At 38.3% G+C, this 19,890-nt stretch overlaps 2 protein-coding genes across 2 annotated transcripts; one reads left to right on the top strand and one right to left on the bottom strand.

Annotated features, from left to right (window-relative positions):
* Window positions 1–182: 182 nt before the first annotated feature.
* cyp17a1 (cytochrome P450, family 17, subfamily A, polypeptide 1) lies at window positions 183–5,264 on the top strand. The gene is made up of 8 exons (XM_066678732.1): window positions 183–556; window positions 858–996; window positions 1,489–1,718; window positions 2,074–2,160; window positions 2,244–2,453; window positions 3,053–3,222; window positions 3,802–3,905; window positions 4,231–5,264. The coding sequence occupies exons 1-8, from the start codon at window positions 242–244 to the stop codon at window positions 4,530–4,532; spliced, it is 1,557 nt and encodes a 518-aa protein (XP_066534829.1). The 5' UTR covers window positions 183–241; the 3' UTR covers window positions 4,533–5,264.
* A 1,978-nt stretch (window positions 5,265–7,242) lies between these two features.
* On the bottom strand, window positions 7,243–18,982 carry wbp1la (WW domain binding protein 1-like a). The gene is made up of 4 exons (XM_066679944.1): window positions 18,633–18,982; window positions 13,462–13,564; window positions 11,492–11,653; window positions 7,243–11,311 (listed from the first exon to the last, which is right to left on the bottom strand). Exons 1-4 carry the CDS (start codon window positions 18,780–18,782, stop codon window positions 10,590–10,592), a joined length of 1,137 nt encoding a protein of 378 aa, XP_066536041.1. The 5' UTR covers window positions 18,783–18,982; the 3' UTR covers window positions 7,243–10,589.
* Window positions 18,983–19,890: the final 908 nt, after the last annotated feature.

The following is a 19,890-nucleotide window of genomic DNA, read 5'->3' as shown; positions in this document are numbered from 1 at the left end:
CACCTACATCATTTATATGTGGTGCAATAAAACACATTCATTCTGTTTACATATGCGTTTTTGTTTAGTTTGACATTGACTTTTAATGATATCTAAGGTGAAAATATTTTAAGGTCAGTGAGATGGCATTGAAGAAGTTGTATATAAAAGCCCTCCGCTTTCCCCAACATGTGCAGAGGCAGGGATCATTCTGTCAGACGTGAGAGTAACCGAAGCACTAAAATCTTTTAAACCTCTCAGGATGGAATGGTTTATTTACACCTGTGTGTTTGCTGCAGTGGTCCTTATGGGTTTTTACATGAAGAGGAAAATGCGAGGTTTCCTCATAGACAATAGAAGTCCTCCAAGCCTTCCTTCTTTCCCTGTGATTGGGAGCCTTCTATGTCTAAAGGGTCACAGCCTTCCTCATATCTTCTTTCAGCAGCTGCAGAAGAAGTATGGAGATATGTATTCACTTATGATGGGTCCCCATAAAGTACTCATTGTCAACAATCATCTCCATGCCAAAGAGGTCTTGCTGAAAAAGGGCAAGATATTTGCAGGGAGAGCACGGACTGTAAGTAGAAGCTTTTTAAAATTCTCAAAATCAATTCTTATACACTTAGGACTTTGAAGCAATACCATAAGAAAAACTCTTTTTTGTGAAAGAAGCTTTCAATGAATAGATCAAAGCTAAGTAGAGTCCTTGAATGCAGTAAAAAAATTTGTAAGCTAAGAACAACTGAAAATGTTTATTTTTTCAGTGTAAAACATATTGTTGCCAGTTTTCAGGTGGAACACATTGAACACTTCTACAGCCGTGATCTAGTCCCTTTTTTTCTGTGAGGAACATTTCTTAGAAAGACTTTCTTTTCAAGGTTACTACAGATATCTTAACCAGAGACGGGAAAGACATAGCATTTGCTGACTACAGCAACACATGGAGGTTCCATCGGAAAATTGTGCATGGGGCCCTTTGCATGTTTGGAGAGGGATCTGCATCTATCGAGAAAATAAGTGAGTATCAGATAAGAGCAGTTGTGAGATCAGCTAATGTTGTTGGATTATTATTTTTATATTTTTGGATCAAAAACAGCACTCCAAAGGTATTGTATAGAGCTCCATTAACAGTGAATGAAGGTCCTTTGCTCCAGAGCACAAAGCTGTGCATTGTACCCTTCTGGCCAAGATTTGGCATGGAGCAAGTTGACCTTAAAGTCATGTGCAAGAGCTGCAACGTTTGCTATTCATTGAAAAGCATTTCATAATTATTGCACCTTAAAATGGTTGATTGCAATGTGTATCCAGAAAAATTAATGCCCAGAGTGAATATATGAAGCCAGCACTCAACAATGTGTATTAAAAAAAATAACCACCAAGGCCTTTGGGAGCAAAGTTATGAAACATTATAAGGGCACGGTGATGTTCTTGAGCAGTAAATAAAGATATGAATTCACGTTATTTTAATGTCTCACACTCCCTCTTCGTGCTCTCCTGTGTGTCATGCAGTCTGTAGAGAAGCAAGCTCTTTGTGTGAGGTGCTGACTGATTTACAAAGCTGTGCAGTTGACCTGGCTCCAGAACTGACCCACGCCGTCACAAACGTGGTGTGTTCTCTATGCTTCAACTCCTCATACAAGCGTGGAGACCCTGAGTTTGAGGGTATGCTCCAGTACAGCCAAGGCATTGTGAATACAGTGGCCAAGGACAGCTTGGTGGACATCTTCTCGTGGCTGCAAGTCAGTAATTACATCTTAACACATCACTTGGTGTACATTCCTCATCTCTTTCAAAACTTCATTTAGTGTTCTTCTTAATTCTGTCTGTTGTGCAATTAAACAATTAAAACAAATAATTTCATGAAACAATAGACCACTTTAAAACTTTTAAACACATTTTCAGATTTAAACATATTTATTGCTTCATTTATTTATAAGTATTATAATCAATGATAAAATGTCCTCTGTTGCTTTTATATATTCATATTTAAAATGACTGGAACCCTTGGACAAAAATATGTTATGTGAAATGTGAAAATGAAAATAATACCTATATGTTGTGTGTTTGTTTAAATGAATGTTAATTTCCCTCTAGCTGTTTCCAAATGAAGACCTCAGGATTCTAAAGCACTGTGTTTCCATGAGAGACAAACTACTGAAAAAGAAATATGAGGAGCACAAGGTGAGACAATGAGATTTATTCATTTGTGTTTAAAGCACACTAGTTTTCAGTTCATCTGATTGAAGCTGTGTCTCCCTCTGCAGGTAGATTACAGTGATAATGTTCAGAGGGACCTGCTGGATGCCCTGCTGAGAGCCAAAAGCAGCTCAGAGAATAACAACACTGGTTCTCAGGAGATTGGCCTTACCGAGGACCATCTGCTGATGACTGTGGGGGATATTTTTGGAGCTGGGGTGGAAACCACAACCACTGTGCTGAAGTGGTCCATAGCTTATCTCATACATCATCCACAGGTCCAGTATATATCCCTCAAACTTAACCATTTTTAATAATAACGTGATTTTTACACTGACATATATAGCTGGGTTTATACTTCTGTAGTTAACGTGTCTATATTATGTACAATACAAAGGCACCTAGATGACCCTGTTATAGTCCGTATGTACAAGCCCAGTGCCAAAAACCCTGGGACAGTACATAAAATACAAATAAAAACAGAAAGTAGAACAAAAGCAGTTAATCCTCTTGAATATCCACTTTAACCTGTATTAAATTAAAATCAGGTATGACATGTTTTACCAACATCATTGTTCTTTGTAAATACACACTCATTCTGTTATCGATACTTACAAAAAGAATACTTTTCCAATGTTCCAAAAAAGCTGGGACTGGACTGAATTATGTCAGCTGTAAAACATGTTTCTGTATCAACTTTTTGTAGATTTGTCACAGGCATCAAATCTTTAAAAAAATACAAAGTTCACAAAGAAAAACAAACATTTTTATTTGGTTTAGTTGGTGAAAACAAAATTTCCACCACCTAGCTATTAGAAAGAAGAGACTTTTTGCCTGTTATACAAACAACAAGTAATGTTCTCTGTTTCAATCCTAGGTCCAGAAAAAGATCCAGGAGGAGCTGGACAGTAAGATTGGCAAAGACAGACACCCCCTGCTTAATGACAGAGGAAACCTGCCCTACCTAGAGGCTACAATTAGAGAAGTGCTTCGAATCCGTCCAGTCGCTCCTCTTCTCATTCCTCATGTAGCTCTGTCAGATTCCAGGTAATTCTACACAGCTTTGTACATACGCTACATTATACACTGATATACACTGTCCAAAAGTTTGTTGACACTATAATTAGTATATTCCTATTCAGGTATTCAGCTGGTGTTTAATTCAGGAAAGCATTGATCAACCGAAAGGGACATTCTGGAGCACTCTAGAGCCTATATTCATACTATACTCAAGTCCCTATAGTCATTGGCAAGCATCAGCTAATGGTATACAGACTGACCTCTGGAGTGACTATGCTCCAATCAACACCTGTGGGAGAAGATGGAGTGGCTTTTTCTGAACTAGAACTAACATCATCTGACATCAGGCCCTGCAGTTTATAAAGCTTAATGCCACACAATTGCCAAAGTCATTTTCAGCACCTAGTAAAAAGCCTTTAAGAAAAGAGCAGAAGTTGCTGTGGGAAAGAGGGGACAAACCTACTATTGATACTATATCAGAAGAAACATTGGAAGAAAATGTGTCCACAAACATATAGTGTAGAATAAATGATGTAAAACAGATATACTATATAATATATATATTTATAATATATTTTATATTATATATTATCTGCTGTGTTACAGTATAGGAGAGTACAATATCCAGAAAGGGACACGCGTCATCATTAACCTTTGGTCCATACATCATGATGAAAAAGAATGGAAAAACCCTGATTTGTTTATTCCAGGTAAAAAGTTCACAAAGACTCTAATATTTTTATTCTCTGTAATAACAAGGCTTTATTACAGCTGTGTTGCGGGTTAATTGTAACAATGTTGCATAGTCCATGCACAGCAAATTCACCAGTGTTAAATCAACACCATTAGTGTAAAAATGTAACCATGACAACACTTTCAGTGCTAATTTAAAATTAATAGTGTTGATTTAACAGTGGTGAATTTACTGTGTGGTAATTATTATAATGTCCCATGTTAGTAGGAGTAATGTTGCTGGCAATAATAATGGTGTTTCATGTTAACACTAACAATGGTTGTTTTGTTGATTCTGAACAGAGCGTTTCCTGGATAAAGAAGGGAATAGTGCGTCTCCACCCTCTCTCAGTTACCTGCCGTTCGGAGCTGGGATTCGTGTGTGTCTCGGTGAAGCTCTGGCCAAGATGGAGCTCTTCCTCTTTCTGTCATGGATCTTACAGAGGTTCACTCTTGGAGTCCCCAGCGGTCAGCCTTTACCGGACCTGCAGGGCAAGTTTGGGGTCGTCCTTCAGCCCCAGAAATTTAAAGTGGAAGCCAGGCTGAGACCCGGCTGGGAAAAGAACACACAGGTTCCCCAGAACAATGAGGTTAAGTCAGACTAATGTTTTTGTATGCTTGTTATTTGTTTCTGTTTTTTATTATTATTTTATAAATTGTAATATGTAAACTGTAATATGTAAAAATGCTTAAAAATTAATATTTTAAAATGGCATATTTTGGTGAAACATGCACTTAACACAAAGCTAAACATTAAACAAACAAACAAACAAAAAAATCCTTATTTTCAGTAATAAAGAGAATATCAGCTCTACAAATTGGCTCCTTCAATTTCCAAACAACTAAAGGTACAGTGTCATCTGTTCAACAACTGAATGCAAAACTAAAAAAAGATGTGATGACACAAATGCACAATCAGTCAGGAAGAAGGCACATATTCCTAATGTTAATTTTGAATTCAAAATAATTCAATAGAATTATTGAATTCAGTAGAACTGGAAGCATCAAGAACTGCATTCATTTTGAATTTAATCCTAGTTCTGCTGGGCCTCTGCCCTGCACATCCTTTGTTCCCAACACACATGATGCAGCCAATCAACTAATTAACAACCCTTCCAAAGCTGAAATGTGTGTGATGCATTTAAAATATATATAAACTAGACACTTGTACCCAATGATTCCAGGTAGGCTCTGGACCCCCCGCGATAAGTGCTTACATATAATGAATGAATGAATGAATGAATGAATGAATAAACTGGACCCAGGGATCCCACTGTTCTCACTGATCCCAGAAAAGTGAGAGATTGCGAATCTCCGCCGTGCCATTCAAACAAAAATACTGTCTGTAAGAGTTGCACTGAAACGTTTCTCAAAAAAATAAAAAAAATAAAACAACTTGCCCAGAATGGAGATGATTTTGTATTGATACACAGATGTAAGCATAGACAAAGGTTAGTGATGAATATTAGAACTTATTAGAAATGACCAAGTGATGAATATTAGAACTTATTAGAATTTAGCACAATCACATTTCAAACCTTTTATTTTTGTTTTTATACTTACAGCTGTGCTCAATATGGTATTATCACCATTACTAGAGAAATGTCTATATAATATGCATTCTGAATAATTATATGTGATGATGTAAGCTATAGTCTTAATCGTAGATTGTAATTCTTCTCATAATGGCACTTTCTTCATTCTCACTGCATATATCGTTTTTTATATCGTTTTCTTGAGCCAGACATTGAGTGTAATCTTTTACAAATAAATAGCGGGTATGATTTGACAAAGGCAGCAAACTAAATAATAATATTAATTAAAATGATATTATAACCCAGAAAGAACCAGATGGATGTAAATGTTTGTATGTCACGCAAGAAGACAATCAAAGATTACGAGAAATGAGACAACTTTCAAGAATTCATATAATGAACAGCAGCAGACGTCTGTTACATAATCAGTTGTAGTGCTTCATTAACAGCTGGTTTACAGTTAAGTAATATAAATGTACACTTTTCACCACAATTAACAAGATACTTCTTTTCATTGACACAAGCCTCTCAAACTGTTTTGAGTAGCGCTGGGTAAATCTCCTTGCTTCTGGATCATTACAGTGCACAGCTTTATCACTTCATCTTTAGCATTCATTCATTGTCTGAAACTGTTTATCCAATTCAGTTTTACGGTGGGTCCTACGGACACTTCGCCAATCCACCTGCCAATGTGTGTTTTTGGACTGTGGGAGGAAACCGGAGCACCCGGAGGAAACCCACGCGGACACAGGGAGAACACAACAAACTCCTCACAGTCGTCCGGAACGGGACTAGAGCCCAATACATCCAGGTCCCTGGAGCTTTGTGACTGTGACACTACCTGCTGCACCACATACATTTTTAAACTATGAAGATTTTGTTAAGCATGTGGATCAAATGACTATAAGTCTATTCTCTGTAGAAGAGAACCTGGGCTGTGTTGTAATCAGAAACAGCTTAGTAGAGAAAGGAAGAAAGAACGAGAGAGAGAGAGAGCCTAGCATACTGAACATGGGGTTTTTATTAGTTGTCGGTTATAATCATCAAATTAAAAGAAATAAACACTTGAAATATATCAGTCTGTGTGTAATGAATGAGTACAGTGTACAAGTTCATACGCATCCCTCAAGGTTCTGTTTTGCAGTTGCCATCCAGGAGTGCTGACCTGAATCCCACCTCCAAAAAAAAACTTGTGGGAGGTGCCAAGACGTGTTACATTTCCTTTAAGACATTAAGCAGATGCTCTTATCCAGAGCGATTTAGAAAAGTAGTTTACGGTCTACTCAGGAAAAATCGTTAGTCATTTGAATAGGAGGTAAGTACTCTTGAATGGGAAGGGTGTTTGGGAGCAGTGCTATTTGGACATTCAGGTTTGTTCCATCATTAAGTGTTAGAAAATAAAAATCTGAATGCTTGTCTTCGTGGTGGCGCAGCAGGTAGTGTCACAGTCACACAGCTCCAGGGACCCGGAGGTTGTGGGTTCGATTCCCGCTCCGGGTGACTGTCTGTGAGGAGTTGGTGTGTTCTCCCCGTGTCTGCATGGGTTTCCTCCCACGGTCCAAAAGAAGAAAAAAAAAAAAAAAAAACAACACACGTTGGTAGGTGGATTGGCGACTCAAAATGAGCATGTGAGTGTATGTGTGTGTGTGTGTGTGCGTCTGTGAAGGACTGGCGCTCCCTCCAGGGCGTATTCCCGCCTTGCACCCAATGTTTCCAGGCAGGCTCCTGACCCACCACAACCCTGAACTGGATAAGTGCTTACAGATAATGAATGAATGAATGAATGCTTGTCTTCCATGCAAGGAAGTTTTCAATCAAGGACAAAAACAAATCTGACTGAATTACACTGTCAGGAAGAACCAGCTAAAATTCCTGAAAATTATTGAGAAGCCAGTTAAAAGCAAAACAAAAGAAACACACAGAATCTCAAACAAATTCAATAGAACTTGAAAAGATGATGCTCTTAGTTTGAAATTTCTTCTTGTGGAAAACCACACATCCTAATGAACACAGCTGTTTCACCCATGAATTAATACAATTCCCACAGAGAAGAATACCTGGCTTTAAGAGTTATTTTATTTATGATGTACATTCTTTAATACTCGTTCATTTGGCTGAGGCTTTATACAAAAATGTTACCCATAGCAGAAAAATGCAATTAAAAAAAAAACCAAAAAAAAAAACAAAAACCTACAGATAAAAATTAACATATAGTACCAAGCCTCACATCAGAGCATTAAAAAAAATTGCATTTTAAAGCCTTCGTCACCTTCAAACACAAATTTACTGCATTCATTTTTATTTATCTTTTTTGTTAAAAACAGTGCATTGACACCTCTATTTCAGGCAAAAACAAAAATGAATCTCATTCATATTGAAAAGACTAATTCTGATTTATCTTCTAAACCAACAACATATATTTTTGGTCTCAAGACATCAAAGTAGGAGAGAAAAAGCCTGCCACTGGATTTATAGAAGAAACATGAGAGCACCATTCCTTCATCAAGATACTTGAAGCAGACTGTACATCTTCAGATACCAGAACTGGTGGACCTATAGCTCACCACCAACTATTTCAGTAAACTGTGAGGATACTGTATATAAATGTCCAAATGAGTGGCAGGGTTTTTTTCTATTCATTGGTTTGCAGAATCAGTGTTTCCTGCAAACACTGTCTATACAGGACTTTACAGCTGTCTGGTGGTTGATGTTTGTTTAAGAAAAAACCTACATTAACACAGGCATTGGCATTATCTCTGGGGCCGATGGCCTATCAGTGCCCTTTGAACTGTGGACTATCTAAACGTCCTGTATTGCTGGAAGCTTTACTGATAAATTACACCTCAGGTCAAATAACCACATGACCCCAAACGAACAAGCAACTTGAAATCATTTCTGTCTCTTTCCCTCTCACTCAGACAAACACACAGTAAAGGAATGCAGTGGAGCAGCTATTAGCAGTCTCTATTACCAAAGTACACTAAAACTGGCTGATCCTCAAAACAGTCTTTAAAATGTATGAAAATATATTGTTGCCGTCATGAACAAACCTTGTATCTCATTTTTACAATGTCAATTGTCCTTTGTTAAAAAGATTTACCTGCAAAGAACATTTTCTGTGAAATGTCTTCCATTAATGTCCATTTGAATTTTAAAATGTCCTACCTCTCCTGTAAAGTGACCATTTCAGAGATACAAGGATTTGTTCCGACAGTCACAACATGCACCGAAAACACTGAATGAGAGGGGCCAAGAAACAAACTTTCCATTCACTTGACTGAAAAAAGTCGAACTGAAAGAGAACGTTTGGAACATTTTCTGTGACAAACTGCTCTTTACAGCACACTCTGTCCCTTTAAGTGATGTTTATCTTTATCAAAATGAATACATTTTTTAATTATTAACCAGGCAACGAGTGTAATAACAGAACAGGTACCATAAAACTGTACAAGCTAATTCTGTTTCCAGACCGTGTCAGAAATTGTAATATAAAGAGAAAGAAATAAATGACATGGATTAAAAAGGTGATACAGTGATTAATTCGGCTGAGAAGTTACTTGTTGGGGGAGAGAGGGGAGAAAACAATGCTCTGAATCACAATTTTGTCTCTCTCACCTATACTGGCCTAAATTTTTAAAAATACACAGAATCCTGTCATGAAACATTCAATATTACATATTAAGGCATATGAAAGAGTGAGATATGAAAAAAATTAAAAAGGCACCTTAATATGCAAGCTGCATCATTACCACAACCCATTACTACACTAAATCTGTAGTTCAAAATTGAAGCACCCTTGCTGAATAACTGCAAGCTCCATTACTTATATTACTGTATGCAATGTGATAAAATGAACAGAGATACCAAATATTTTTCAATAAAGCTAAAATCAATGTGATTGAAAACAAAGAAATTAACCTAATCACACCCTGCCAAAATCCAAAGCATATTTCAATTAGTAAGATTATGAATTTATACCTCATTTTTTTGAGCTAAACACAGTATACTCTACATTTGCACCAATACAGTATATGTAATGTATGATATATTTTATTCCCTGTTAGAAAGGGAGGAAAAAACAAGTGTGCTGTTCAGAAAGGCTACACAGTAGCTCAATATCTGAAGTTGGGTAAACCGTTTCGATATTGGGTTTGGCACGATTTGTATGATGCAACAAGACTGCCATCACCCTTCTTTCTTGAGTTTACAAAGTAATCTAGTCCCTTTGAAAGGAGTAGCATACATGAACTGGACCTGCACTGGACCACAGGGTTATTAACCCACCGGAAACTTTATGTTATAAACATAAAATGTTTAAAAATTAAAACTCACTTATGTTTTAAACATGTGATTTCTTGAGTGACAAGCACAGATTGCTTGCTTGTTTTTACTAACCTATATATTAAAATCTATGGAGGGCAAGGAGATTTAACCATTTATTAAAAGGAATGAAAAATGCTCGCGCTACACCTATCAAAAACAAACACGAACAGAAAACTCCAAAGTATACCACTTTAGAGCACTATACAGAGAAAAAAGAAATTACTGATGCAAAGCACTAAATAGTGCCCTCTTGTGCAATTCCTAAATGTGAATGAGTATGTATGTGAGTGAGTGACTAATAATCCAGTTCCAGAAGGTGCTTCACAACTAAAAATTACACTGTGTTAGTGCAAACGTTTCTGAAAGGACATCTAGGAATCAGTTCAGCTACTGATCAGGCATGGAATATATTGCTGCCAATGTTAGCTCTTTTAGGAGTACTTTAATTGGAAAATCCAATGGCTGCACATGGAGAGGGCATTCTTCCCCACCACTAAAATTGACCCTCATCAGGTCCAGTAAAATATAATTAAATACAAATTAATGACTAATTCATGCACCTCATTCCATGTTGTAGGCAATAGTTTAAAGCCTAGCAAATCAAAAATTTCTCCCCACTGTAGTGTTGGCCACAGCCTCACTCTGGGGATAAGCCTTAACATGTATTGATTCTTGATTTTTTTTTTATCTAAAACACTACATAACATTCACACTTCCTAAACTGCCAAAGCAACAGTACAGTAAGAAGGTAAAGGGAGACAGCAGCCCTCAAAGAGTCACTGTTGTAGGTGGTGGTGCTTAGCTTTAGGGATCCGTATTGTTGCAATGGTGAGAACCCTCCTGTTCATTGATGGTGTGCAAATGGAGGCAAATGGGGGGTCGCTGTAGGGGAGGATCTCTGAGCTCAGGGCCACTTTCTGGAGTAGCGTAGCCCTGCTCCACCTCCCCTAACTGTTGATTTCCATTGCTACAGGGGTTACAGCTATCACAGTAGTCCTGCTCCCTTAAACCGTCTCTGTCCAGAAGTCCTTCAAGCTCCTTCATTTCATCCTCCTCATCTTCCCCTGGTCCCCGGTTGCACACACACACCTCAATACCTGAGTCACCAGTAAAGCGTCTATGGCGCCCTGGAGTCCTGTCTTTGTTGTCAGGACAACTGTCCAGCCCTTGCTCTGCAGGCTTTAAGAGCTCTTCGCCACAGTTGCTTTGCTTGGTCATTTCTGTAGTAGTGGCTGATGCTACCTGCTGCTGCTGCTGGCTTTCCTCCTCAAAGCTCAGGTAGGGTTTTTGAGCTTCTCCTGCTGGGCAATGTGCAGCAGGGCAACACGGTTCTTCTATACAGTCCCTGGTGGGGCTGCTCTCTGATGAAAGGTTTGTGGGGATGGAGGGGCAACGCTCATCTTGCTGTTCAGGGCTCAAAGCATCAGCCCCTTGACAAGGCTGAGAGGCACTATATGGAGGTGGGGGTGTTGAGGGTCTATTCCCCACCTCCTCATACGCAGGTAAGAGGTAGCTGGGAAGAAACCCTGAGAGTAAAAGAGGACAGGAAGAAGGAAAGAGCTGTTTTAAATTTTGAAAATGAACATTAAACTTTATTATATGGCAATAATGAATTTAAGCATGTTAGCATGATGCATGTTCATTGAAAAGACAATACCAGAATAAGGAATGCAACGTGAAAGTGAAAGGCAAGTGAGATTACTCACTGAAGTAAAATGGCAATGAGGTGTAGTTGTGAACCTCTCTGTATGCAATGAGGTTGATCTCATGTTGACGTTGTTGTTGCTGCAGTCGATGTTTGGTGCGACGATGGTGGCACACACAACAGCAGCTAAGGATGATGATGACAGTCCAGACCAGCCAGAACCCTAAGGAGCATAAAATATATTGTATCAAAAAATCTGACCATTAATAGAATTAACTTGAGTGGGCCTGGAACCATGTTAAAAACAAATTATAGTTTAAATATACATTTTTTAGAAAATTTCACTGTTAGCAATAGTGAAACCATTTTATATCGTAAACCACCAATTACAGGTATTTGGACAAAGATTTTTTGAAGAATGCACCTGAATTCTTCACTTAAAAGTGATATTCATGATTTTAAATCAAAAAACACTTTTTATAACATTCTGGATATTTCTAGTGTTTACGAAGCCGCAGGGTCTAAACAGGTATGAGACTCTTATATAAGTATATTTTACTTTTTATATCTTTGAGATCACTTCCTCAAAAAATGCGTGCTATAAACATGTATGTCCAAGACGTCCAATGCATTTTTGTCACATACACGTATGAGCAGTTTTAATTTTGTTACTTCATGTGACAAATGGTAAGCTTAAACATAATCTATTAAAAGAAACGCAACCGCAATTAGGACATACATCTTTTCCTCAACTATTGACTTAGACTTCTTAACCTAGCCTTCTTTATCTCAAAATGTTAATACTTTTGAGCTCAATATTTCCAAATAAATACAACTATTTCTCCAATGAAGTAAATGGTACAAGCATGATCATTCTGCACCAGTTACACAAACCACACGATAAGCCAGTGGAAATAACAGAGTGGGTCACCATATCATCATGAGAATCAAGTGTGAAACTTTGTACCAAATAAAGCACAAGCCATTTCAGGCAAATGGGCTCCATTTCTCTAAATAGAGACTCTGAAGGCATATGTTTACTGGAGCAGCCCTGGTCAGGTTACACATGAGGCAAGAGTGTCTGGACCAGCTGCATTAGCTGCAACTGGAAAAAATACAAAGTGCAGTCCTTGACTCAGCAGATGATATGCCATAATTACCAGACAGATGAGATTAGTCCTCAGTTATTAAAATAGATGGTACGCCAGAGAGAGCAAGGGTAATCTGATAAGACTATACCATTGCCAGTGGGTGTGAACAGTATTGAAATACAAATATGTCTGGAGTGAGCTGCCCACACAAAAGCATGTAGCATCCTTCTACAAATCAGCTTCATCGTTACACCCAATATGAGAAACAAGGCTTTGTCTGCACCTCTGATATTCTGCAGTCAGAATGCAAAATAGGAAAAAATATGGTAATTTTTCAACCATGTCAAAACACAATATATACACAAAACTGCACCATAAATGAAGCTTGAGTGGGCACAGCCTTCCAGGTAACATAAACAGCATTATGTAACACATTTTCATGCATCTAAACTGATACCAGTGTTTAGAGGAAAACCACTGTCCTCCTGTATGCTTCACTTGTTTATCAGTTAAAGAACTAATTTTCAATCTAAACATGTAGACACAAGCAGCATGTTGCAGCTGTAAAATACCAGGCTAAACAAAGTCTTACCTTGTGACTCAAGAAACAATCACATACACAGATTTAGTTCCATCACAAAAAGGGCAGAACTTTCAAATTAGTTGATCCAAGATGCAAATATATTAAACGCCATTTCTAGGCAGTGTTTTCACACTGCATTTACAAGATGTCCTGATACAGTTAATTAGGGCCTCAGATACTTCTGCTGAAAATTCCTACAGTACTGAAAAATCCAGGGGAAAACATACTGGGCTGAGGAACTCCCTGTACAAGAATGACTTCCATCTGTCAACATACAGTATTTATTAATTTAAAAACACAGAGAGAGTGAGTGAGTGAGTGAGTGAGTGAGTAAGTGTGTGTGAGGGGGATACTTACACCACAGCTCATAGTAGTAGCTACAGCACTGAGATTCCCCACAGCAGTGGCCTGATTCACAAATGTAGCTCTGATTGTTCACCCCAATGCAGAGCAGCTTACTCTGCAAAAACAAAACAGTAGTAGTCACTACTCATTACTGGTCTAATGCACTGTGCACTTGCACTGTGCACTGAGCAAGTACACTTCAACATTCAAATGGAATGTGGAAATTATACAAAAGGTGCAATAAATCAGTGAACGTAGAAGTGGGTTTTAAGATACAGTAAAATATAGGCAACATAAGTGATATAGCAATTTTCAGACAAACAAAACACTAACAGCAGAGTTTAGAGGTGTGGTGATGTAATGACGTAGTAAACACACAGAACTACTCTAAAACATTTGTTCATTGAGCAGGAGATGCAGTCAATGTGAAGTTTCTCACCGAACACAACTAATAGATCAAGAAGGAACTCCATCACTTGCCAGTTAAGTTAATGCTGAAAGCAACGTGTTATTGTTTTTTTTCCTCAATTACCTGTCGAAGGCCCAGAAGGAAAAGCATAGTGTACTCTTGAAAGACGTATTCACTGCTAGCTCAGCTCAGAGAGAGTAATATACAGGACTGGAGAGTGAAGGAAAAGACAAGAGGAAGGTCAAGTCCAAGCTATTCTGCACTTGCACATGATACAGTGCGACATGAACTACCCAGTCTGAAGGCTGTTCTCGTTTTAAACACACACACCAGCACCCCCTCCACTGCCAACATTTAGGACACAGCTCGTCATGCCAGGGAATGCAAGTAAACAGGATGACACAGGCAAGCTGCTCCTCCCTGTCGCTCATCCAGGCACTTAACCACATGCATAGAACCCTACACAGACTGCCGTAAAACGTAAGGGTACAAAAAAATGTATTTAAACAAAAAAGGTTGTAAGTCTTCATGGTTACATATGATTTTAATTACAAAGGCAATAATAATAAATAAACCCCCATCCGGAAAAGGACATTAATGTGGCATTTCAAAGTTCACAAATAGCAGTGCCTCGTCAGAGGGTCTTTTGTTAAAATAAGAGAATAAATATATTTTGCAAAAAAATAAATAAATACACGCGCACGCACACACACACGGCCATTTATATGGATACACCTTAATAAAATGGGAATGGTGGGTGATATTAACTTCCTGTTTGTGGCACATTAATATATGGGAGGGGGAATCTTTATAAGATGGGTGGTGACCATGGTGGCCATTTTGGATCCAACTTTTGTTTTTTTCAATTGGAAGAGGGTCATGTGACACATCACACTTATTGGGAAGAAAAACAATGGTGTGCTTGGTTTTAACGTAACTTTATTCTTTCGTGAGTTATTTACAAGTTTCTGGCCACTTATAAAATGTGTTCAAAGTGCTGCCCATTGTGTTGGATTGTCAATGCAACCCTCTTCTCCCACTCTCCGCACACTGATAGCAACATCGCAGGAGAAAGGCTAGCACAGGCTTCCAATATCCGTAGTTTCGGGTGCTTTCAAAAACTTGGCCATGCAAATTCAGAATCACAGGGCGGACATCTTTTAGGAGAACTCTTAACACTTTACGGTATTTCTCATGGGTGTTTACCTAGCTACAAGAAGAATCTAGCTCTGCATTCCCGTTACTAACATTATTTCAGAGGGATGAAGGAGGAGAACGTGTGAGAGAGAGTGAACATAATAGTTAATATTGGACTGACTTGACTCTGAATTAAAACAGACATGAAGACACAAGACAGACACTTTCTTCTTGTTGGAGCAGTAACTGGAGTAGCGGTGTCAGTGATAAGTTTTGTTGACAAGTGTTATAATCAAGTTTTCGAGAATTACTAAGCAGTGAGCCAGCAGTTTTCTGCTGCCAACTTTAAACAATTTGGCTCACTTTTTAGTGTTAGATACTGATTCTGGTAATAAGAGCTGTTTTATAGTTGCTATGTGGTTACAATAACCAGAGTTACACTTTTGTCAGTGAAACCCTAGCTTTGTTGACAGCAAAGTGTTATAATTAGGACTTTACCGATGAACGAGGTCCAGCTGTAGCACCCACAAATTTTAGCTGCATTAGCTCACTTTTTAGTATTGGACATAAGATTCTGGCAATGTGATTTTCTGTCAGGATTATAATGGCTAAAGTACCTCCAAAATTAAACTTTATGGTTGTAAAACAAGGTCACGTGTATATTATGTGCGAGATATGTAGTCAACCTTTTATCTGATTACACACATACCCAGACTGGGGATATAACTACATATCAGTTGAAGCCCAGAGAGTCGGTTGTGCCCGATATGTATTACCCCATGGGTCAAAAGGTGTGTGTCAGAGAGAGGGGAGGAGGGGGAGGGGAAAGGGGGAAAAAAAAAAAAAAAAAGTGTGTGTGTGTGTGATGTTCACGCCAGTGCCGTAAACATGAATTACACTTAGCAACAGGTAGTGGGAGATCAAGAGACAAAAAAAGCCACTTCTTACATAATGTTGCTTTAAATATAATTTGATAACATGATATACTAAGAAATCATCAGGACTGGTACTAATATATGGCACATCTACCGGGCACAAATACATGGCAGAGTTTAGTATGTGTGCTTTTCCACTGCATGGGATTGGCTCGAGTCTGCACAGCTCGACTCACTTTTAGCCTTTCACTTTTCCACTAGCACGTCTCCCCCATAAAATGGACTCGGTCACGTTGCAAAGCACCATCTCTAATGGGAACTGTTAGATCTGAAAATCAAAACAACGCCAGGCGGCAAAGTTAGGAGCCATTCACGTTTTTTTTTTTTTTTTTTTAAACACAAGTGTTGAGTTTGTGCTGAAGTTCTGCATTTTTATGGTGATTGACAGGTCACTCTGGCCAATCAGTCCTCTGCACGGTTTACATGTCACATTTAGTCTATACTTGGCTCAATTTGAGTCAGACATGAGCAGGGACTAAATAAAAAGTACCAGGGACCAGAGGCCAGTCTTGGCTAGTGGAAAAGCAAAGGAGGAGAGCCGTGTAGGTTCAATGCAGTGGAAAAGCGTTAATATGTGCTTGCGATACAATCATTAAAGTGGTCACTGAATTGCAGCCCATATTCAGTTTATTCTTATAAATTTTAATTCATATTTTAGAGCTGTGCTCTTTTAAAGGAGATCAAGGCTGTTAGACAATGTGTGTATTTGATTAGACAGGCATTACAACCAAGTGAAGCGAAATTTTGATTAAGTTAACTGAAGGTTACAAATCAAGATACATAATCGTTCCAAGTACAATGCCAATGTATTGTGTAATTGTAAATGCTCACTGTTAAGTCAAACATTCACACCCTTCATCTTAAGCGCAGGAGTTCTTGAACATTTGATACAAAAGGACTACATTCCATAAAGACCAAACCAATGCAGTGGATACATTAATAGTTTTCATAATAAGCCTGTATATTACTGTATATGCCTGTTTTTCTGTAAAGTATACTTGTAATTAAAATTTCAGACATTCTCCCACTCTTGTCATTTGATGGTAACTGTAACCTGGTATAAAAAAAATTGACAAATGAAATTAGATTTAAAATAAAATAAAAATTATATATTAAATAAATAAAATGTTTATTATCACTAACATCTAAATCAATGTCTAAACCAAAACTGACTTCAGTGATGAGTGCATACTTTCTACTTCCTATATTTAAACTATTTCATTTGTATGTTAGCTTTTGTTGAATAAAATGACAACTGTCATTTTTAATACCACAGAACAGTTACAGTTAAATGACAAAAGAACAGGTGAATGACTGAATTATGAATTTTAAAAATTGTGACACCTACCACTTCAAAACATCATCACATTTGTCTAGACTTGTCTAGGAACAACCTGTAAAATTGTAATTGTTTAATGAGATTCTCTTGAATTGTGTGTGAGCATGTTGGTTATGCCCTAGGACCCAGAAAGCCTGACAAAAAATTAAATATTAACATTTTCCTTTAACTTATTTCAAGAACAAACAACAAAAACTGACAAATCATAAATCTCAAAATGTCCATTAGCAATGCAGGTCTGAAGATAGAGGCAGTATATAGGCCTATTTTTTCAAGGTTCATTTATCTTTTGTGCATTCATTTATCATGTCAAACATTTTCACACAATCTTTTTCCAGTATCTTTTACCTCTTAAACATGCTCATTGTGTAAAGCCTAATTACATAAACAGTCAAGTATGAAACGTTGATTTGTAGCTAATGAGTTGAACAGAGATTAAATGTAGTTTTTAAAATTACGGTTTATATGACATCACAAATATGGTGAATTCAAAAACTAGCTTTTCACATATGGACTGTGTGAACCTGACTGTGAGAATTGTTCTGAAATATCAAGTCACTTAGTTGGCCGTTGAATGGGGTTTTACTGCCTGTTAGACATTAACACTGAGGGCGACAGCTCTTTAAATGTCCCAGAAACGTCTTACTTCCTCGCAACATAATGGGAAAGTATATATAATGTCCTAGACTAACATTGCTGGCTTAATGTGGAAGGCGACAGACTGATGGTAGCTACCTTAAACAGATCAAAGACAAAGAAACTCATTCAACAACATAAACACAGAAAATCGCCATAACTGCTAACAAATCATGTCAGTTAGTAAAACTAAAATACAATGTTTCAGAGACTCCACCAAAGGCTGTCAAACGTAATAAGCTGCTTATCTGACCGAGTAACAATAAAACAACTTTCGTTAATCGGGACTTCCGCAGAAAGCAAAGTTTTTCCTTCGGTAGCGTCATTTAATTTAGCTGCTCTGTGTACAACCAACAAAACTTTTAACCAAATCAGCTAACTAGCTTTCAAACTGAGCCTGGCAATCCAGGAACTGGATAAACTCGCATTTTATTGTGTAAAGTCGCCTGTGTTAGTAACGACACTTTCAAACGATGCACTGACTTGTTGGCTAATGACACCATTATAAAAACAAAGGAAGAGGAGCTAGCTTAGCGAATACCGCTGAGACGCTGAAGTGAGCTCTGTGTTATTGTCCGAACTGTCCGTTCTACCTTAAAGCACCTGAACGTGATTCTTGCAGCATTTGGGGTGGAATTAAAATATCAAAACGGAACCGAAGTAAACTTCAGCTCATTAACAGAAGTACAGTTTGCCGAATGCGGCTTCTTTCTCTCAATGTTTTTACCTCGGCGACCACTGTCTCCGCGGACACGGAGCTGACGGGTCCCACCGCGGCGTTCACGAAGAACAAACCCATTTTTAGCGCCGTGAAGTCGTTCTCCCACGTCCCCCGCTTCGTCCTAGCTGTCCACACATCTGCGGTGCCGTAGGACATTTATAGTTCACACGCCAGCCAGCTTTGTTTTTGTTTCTGTTTTATTTCACCTAGTTAGCCTGCTAGCTACACAACTCTGAGGAAAGTAGCTCCACTTCCAGGCCCCTCCTTCTTCATACTTCGCTATTGGTCTGTTTGAGGAGAAAGCCGTCAGCTGTGAGACAGTCAGAGTTTAAACACGGGTTCAGGGTGCTGTCACTCTTTCAGTTCTCAGCTCAACTCCCACACTCTGGGTGTGACTTTAAAACACTGCTCACCCCATTACAAAGAAGTCAGGTGATGATGAGTTAAAGAGACAGGAAATGAGCTTTTAAAAATGCCCTTTATTAGATTCAAATGAATACAACATTTTTGTAAAGAATGAATCAATATAAAATAAGAACCATTAGAAATTAAATATTGTGTACTTTAAATTTAGTTCTTCAATGTCAGCATTTCACCAACTTTCACTGAGTGAAGATGTTAATAAAAATATTACATTGCTTGCTAATGCAGATTGCATGAAGGAATGTTTGTAATATCTAAACGAAACTAATTACTAACCACATTAAAAAAAATAGTAAACTACTGGAGGTGCAGGGCATACAAGGTGTTACTCCTCATAGCCCCACCCATGAGTTCCCCATACATGCCACTCAGCCACCCCTCAAGGGTCAGACATCCCAACAACCACTTATCAGTCCAGGGCATATTCCTGTAAATGCAGTGCATTCTCATTCACATGCTAGCTGGAAGATCCTATTTCCCACTTACAAGCACATCACTTTCACATGTTTTGTTGGGCCATGTTAAAAAGGTCACCTCAGCTCAGGAACTCTAATATCAAAATTAGCTCAGACTTTCCTACTAGAATTTATGACTTGAGGGTGTGTTCGTGTGCAACTTCCTAGCTGGGATGTCATATTTACCATAATTTCAATAGCATGTGACCTCTCGAGCATTAGAGGGCTAGCTCTCTATTTTCCTCCTGGCTGCCTCAGAGCTACTGGGCTGAAGGGCTGCAGGATCTGGTTGCTGGGTGTGAGAATGACATTCTGTCTACCCTGCTCTCTTCCTAGAGCTTTCATGTGCCTGCACTGCCAGTAAAACTGTCCTGCTACACCACAGT

Source organism: Hoplias malabaricus, chromosome 8 (genome assembly GCF_029633855.1).
Source record: "Hoplias malabaricus isolate fHopMal1 chromosome 8, fHopMal1.hap1, whole genome shotgun sequence".
Classification (NCBI taxonomy): Eukaryota; Metazoa; Chordata; class Actinopteri; order Characiformes; family Erythrinidae; genus Hoplias; species Hoplias malabaricus.
Note: the sequence above shows the minus strand (reverse complement) of the source record. Positions and strands in the feature narration are given on the sequence as shown.

Bases quoted from the DNA above. Each gene is read 5' to 3' on its own strand.
- cyp17a1 (XM_066678732.1), top strand. From the start codon at position 242: ATGGAATGGTTTATTTACACCTGTGTGTTTGCTGCAGTGGTCCTTATG. The intron at 997-1,488 runs GTGAGTATCAGA...TGTGTCATGCAG, and splicing joins TGCATCTATCGAGAAAATAA to TCTGTAGAGAAGCAAGCTCT. The intron at 3,906-4,230 runs GTAAAAAGTTCA...GATTCTGAACAG, and splicing joins CCCTGATTTGTTTATTCCAG to AGCGTTTCCTGGATAAAGAA.
- wbp1la (XM_066679944.1), bottom strand. From the start codon at position 18,782: ATGTCCTACGGCACCGCAGATGTGTGGACAGCTAGGACGAAGCGGGGG. The intron at 13,565-18,632 runs GTAAAAACATTG...TTGTTTTTGCAG, and splicing joins CGGAGACAGTGGTCGCCGAG to AGTAAGCTGCTCTGCATTGG. The intron at 11,654-13,461 runs GTAAGTATCCCC...TATGCTCCTTAG, and splicing joins CTACTACTATGAGCTGTGGT to GGTTCTGGCTGGTCTGGACT.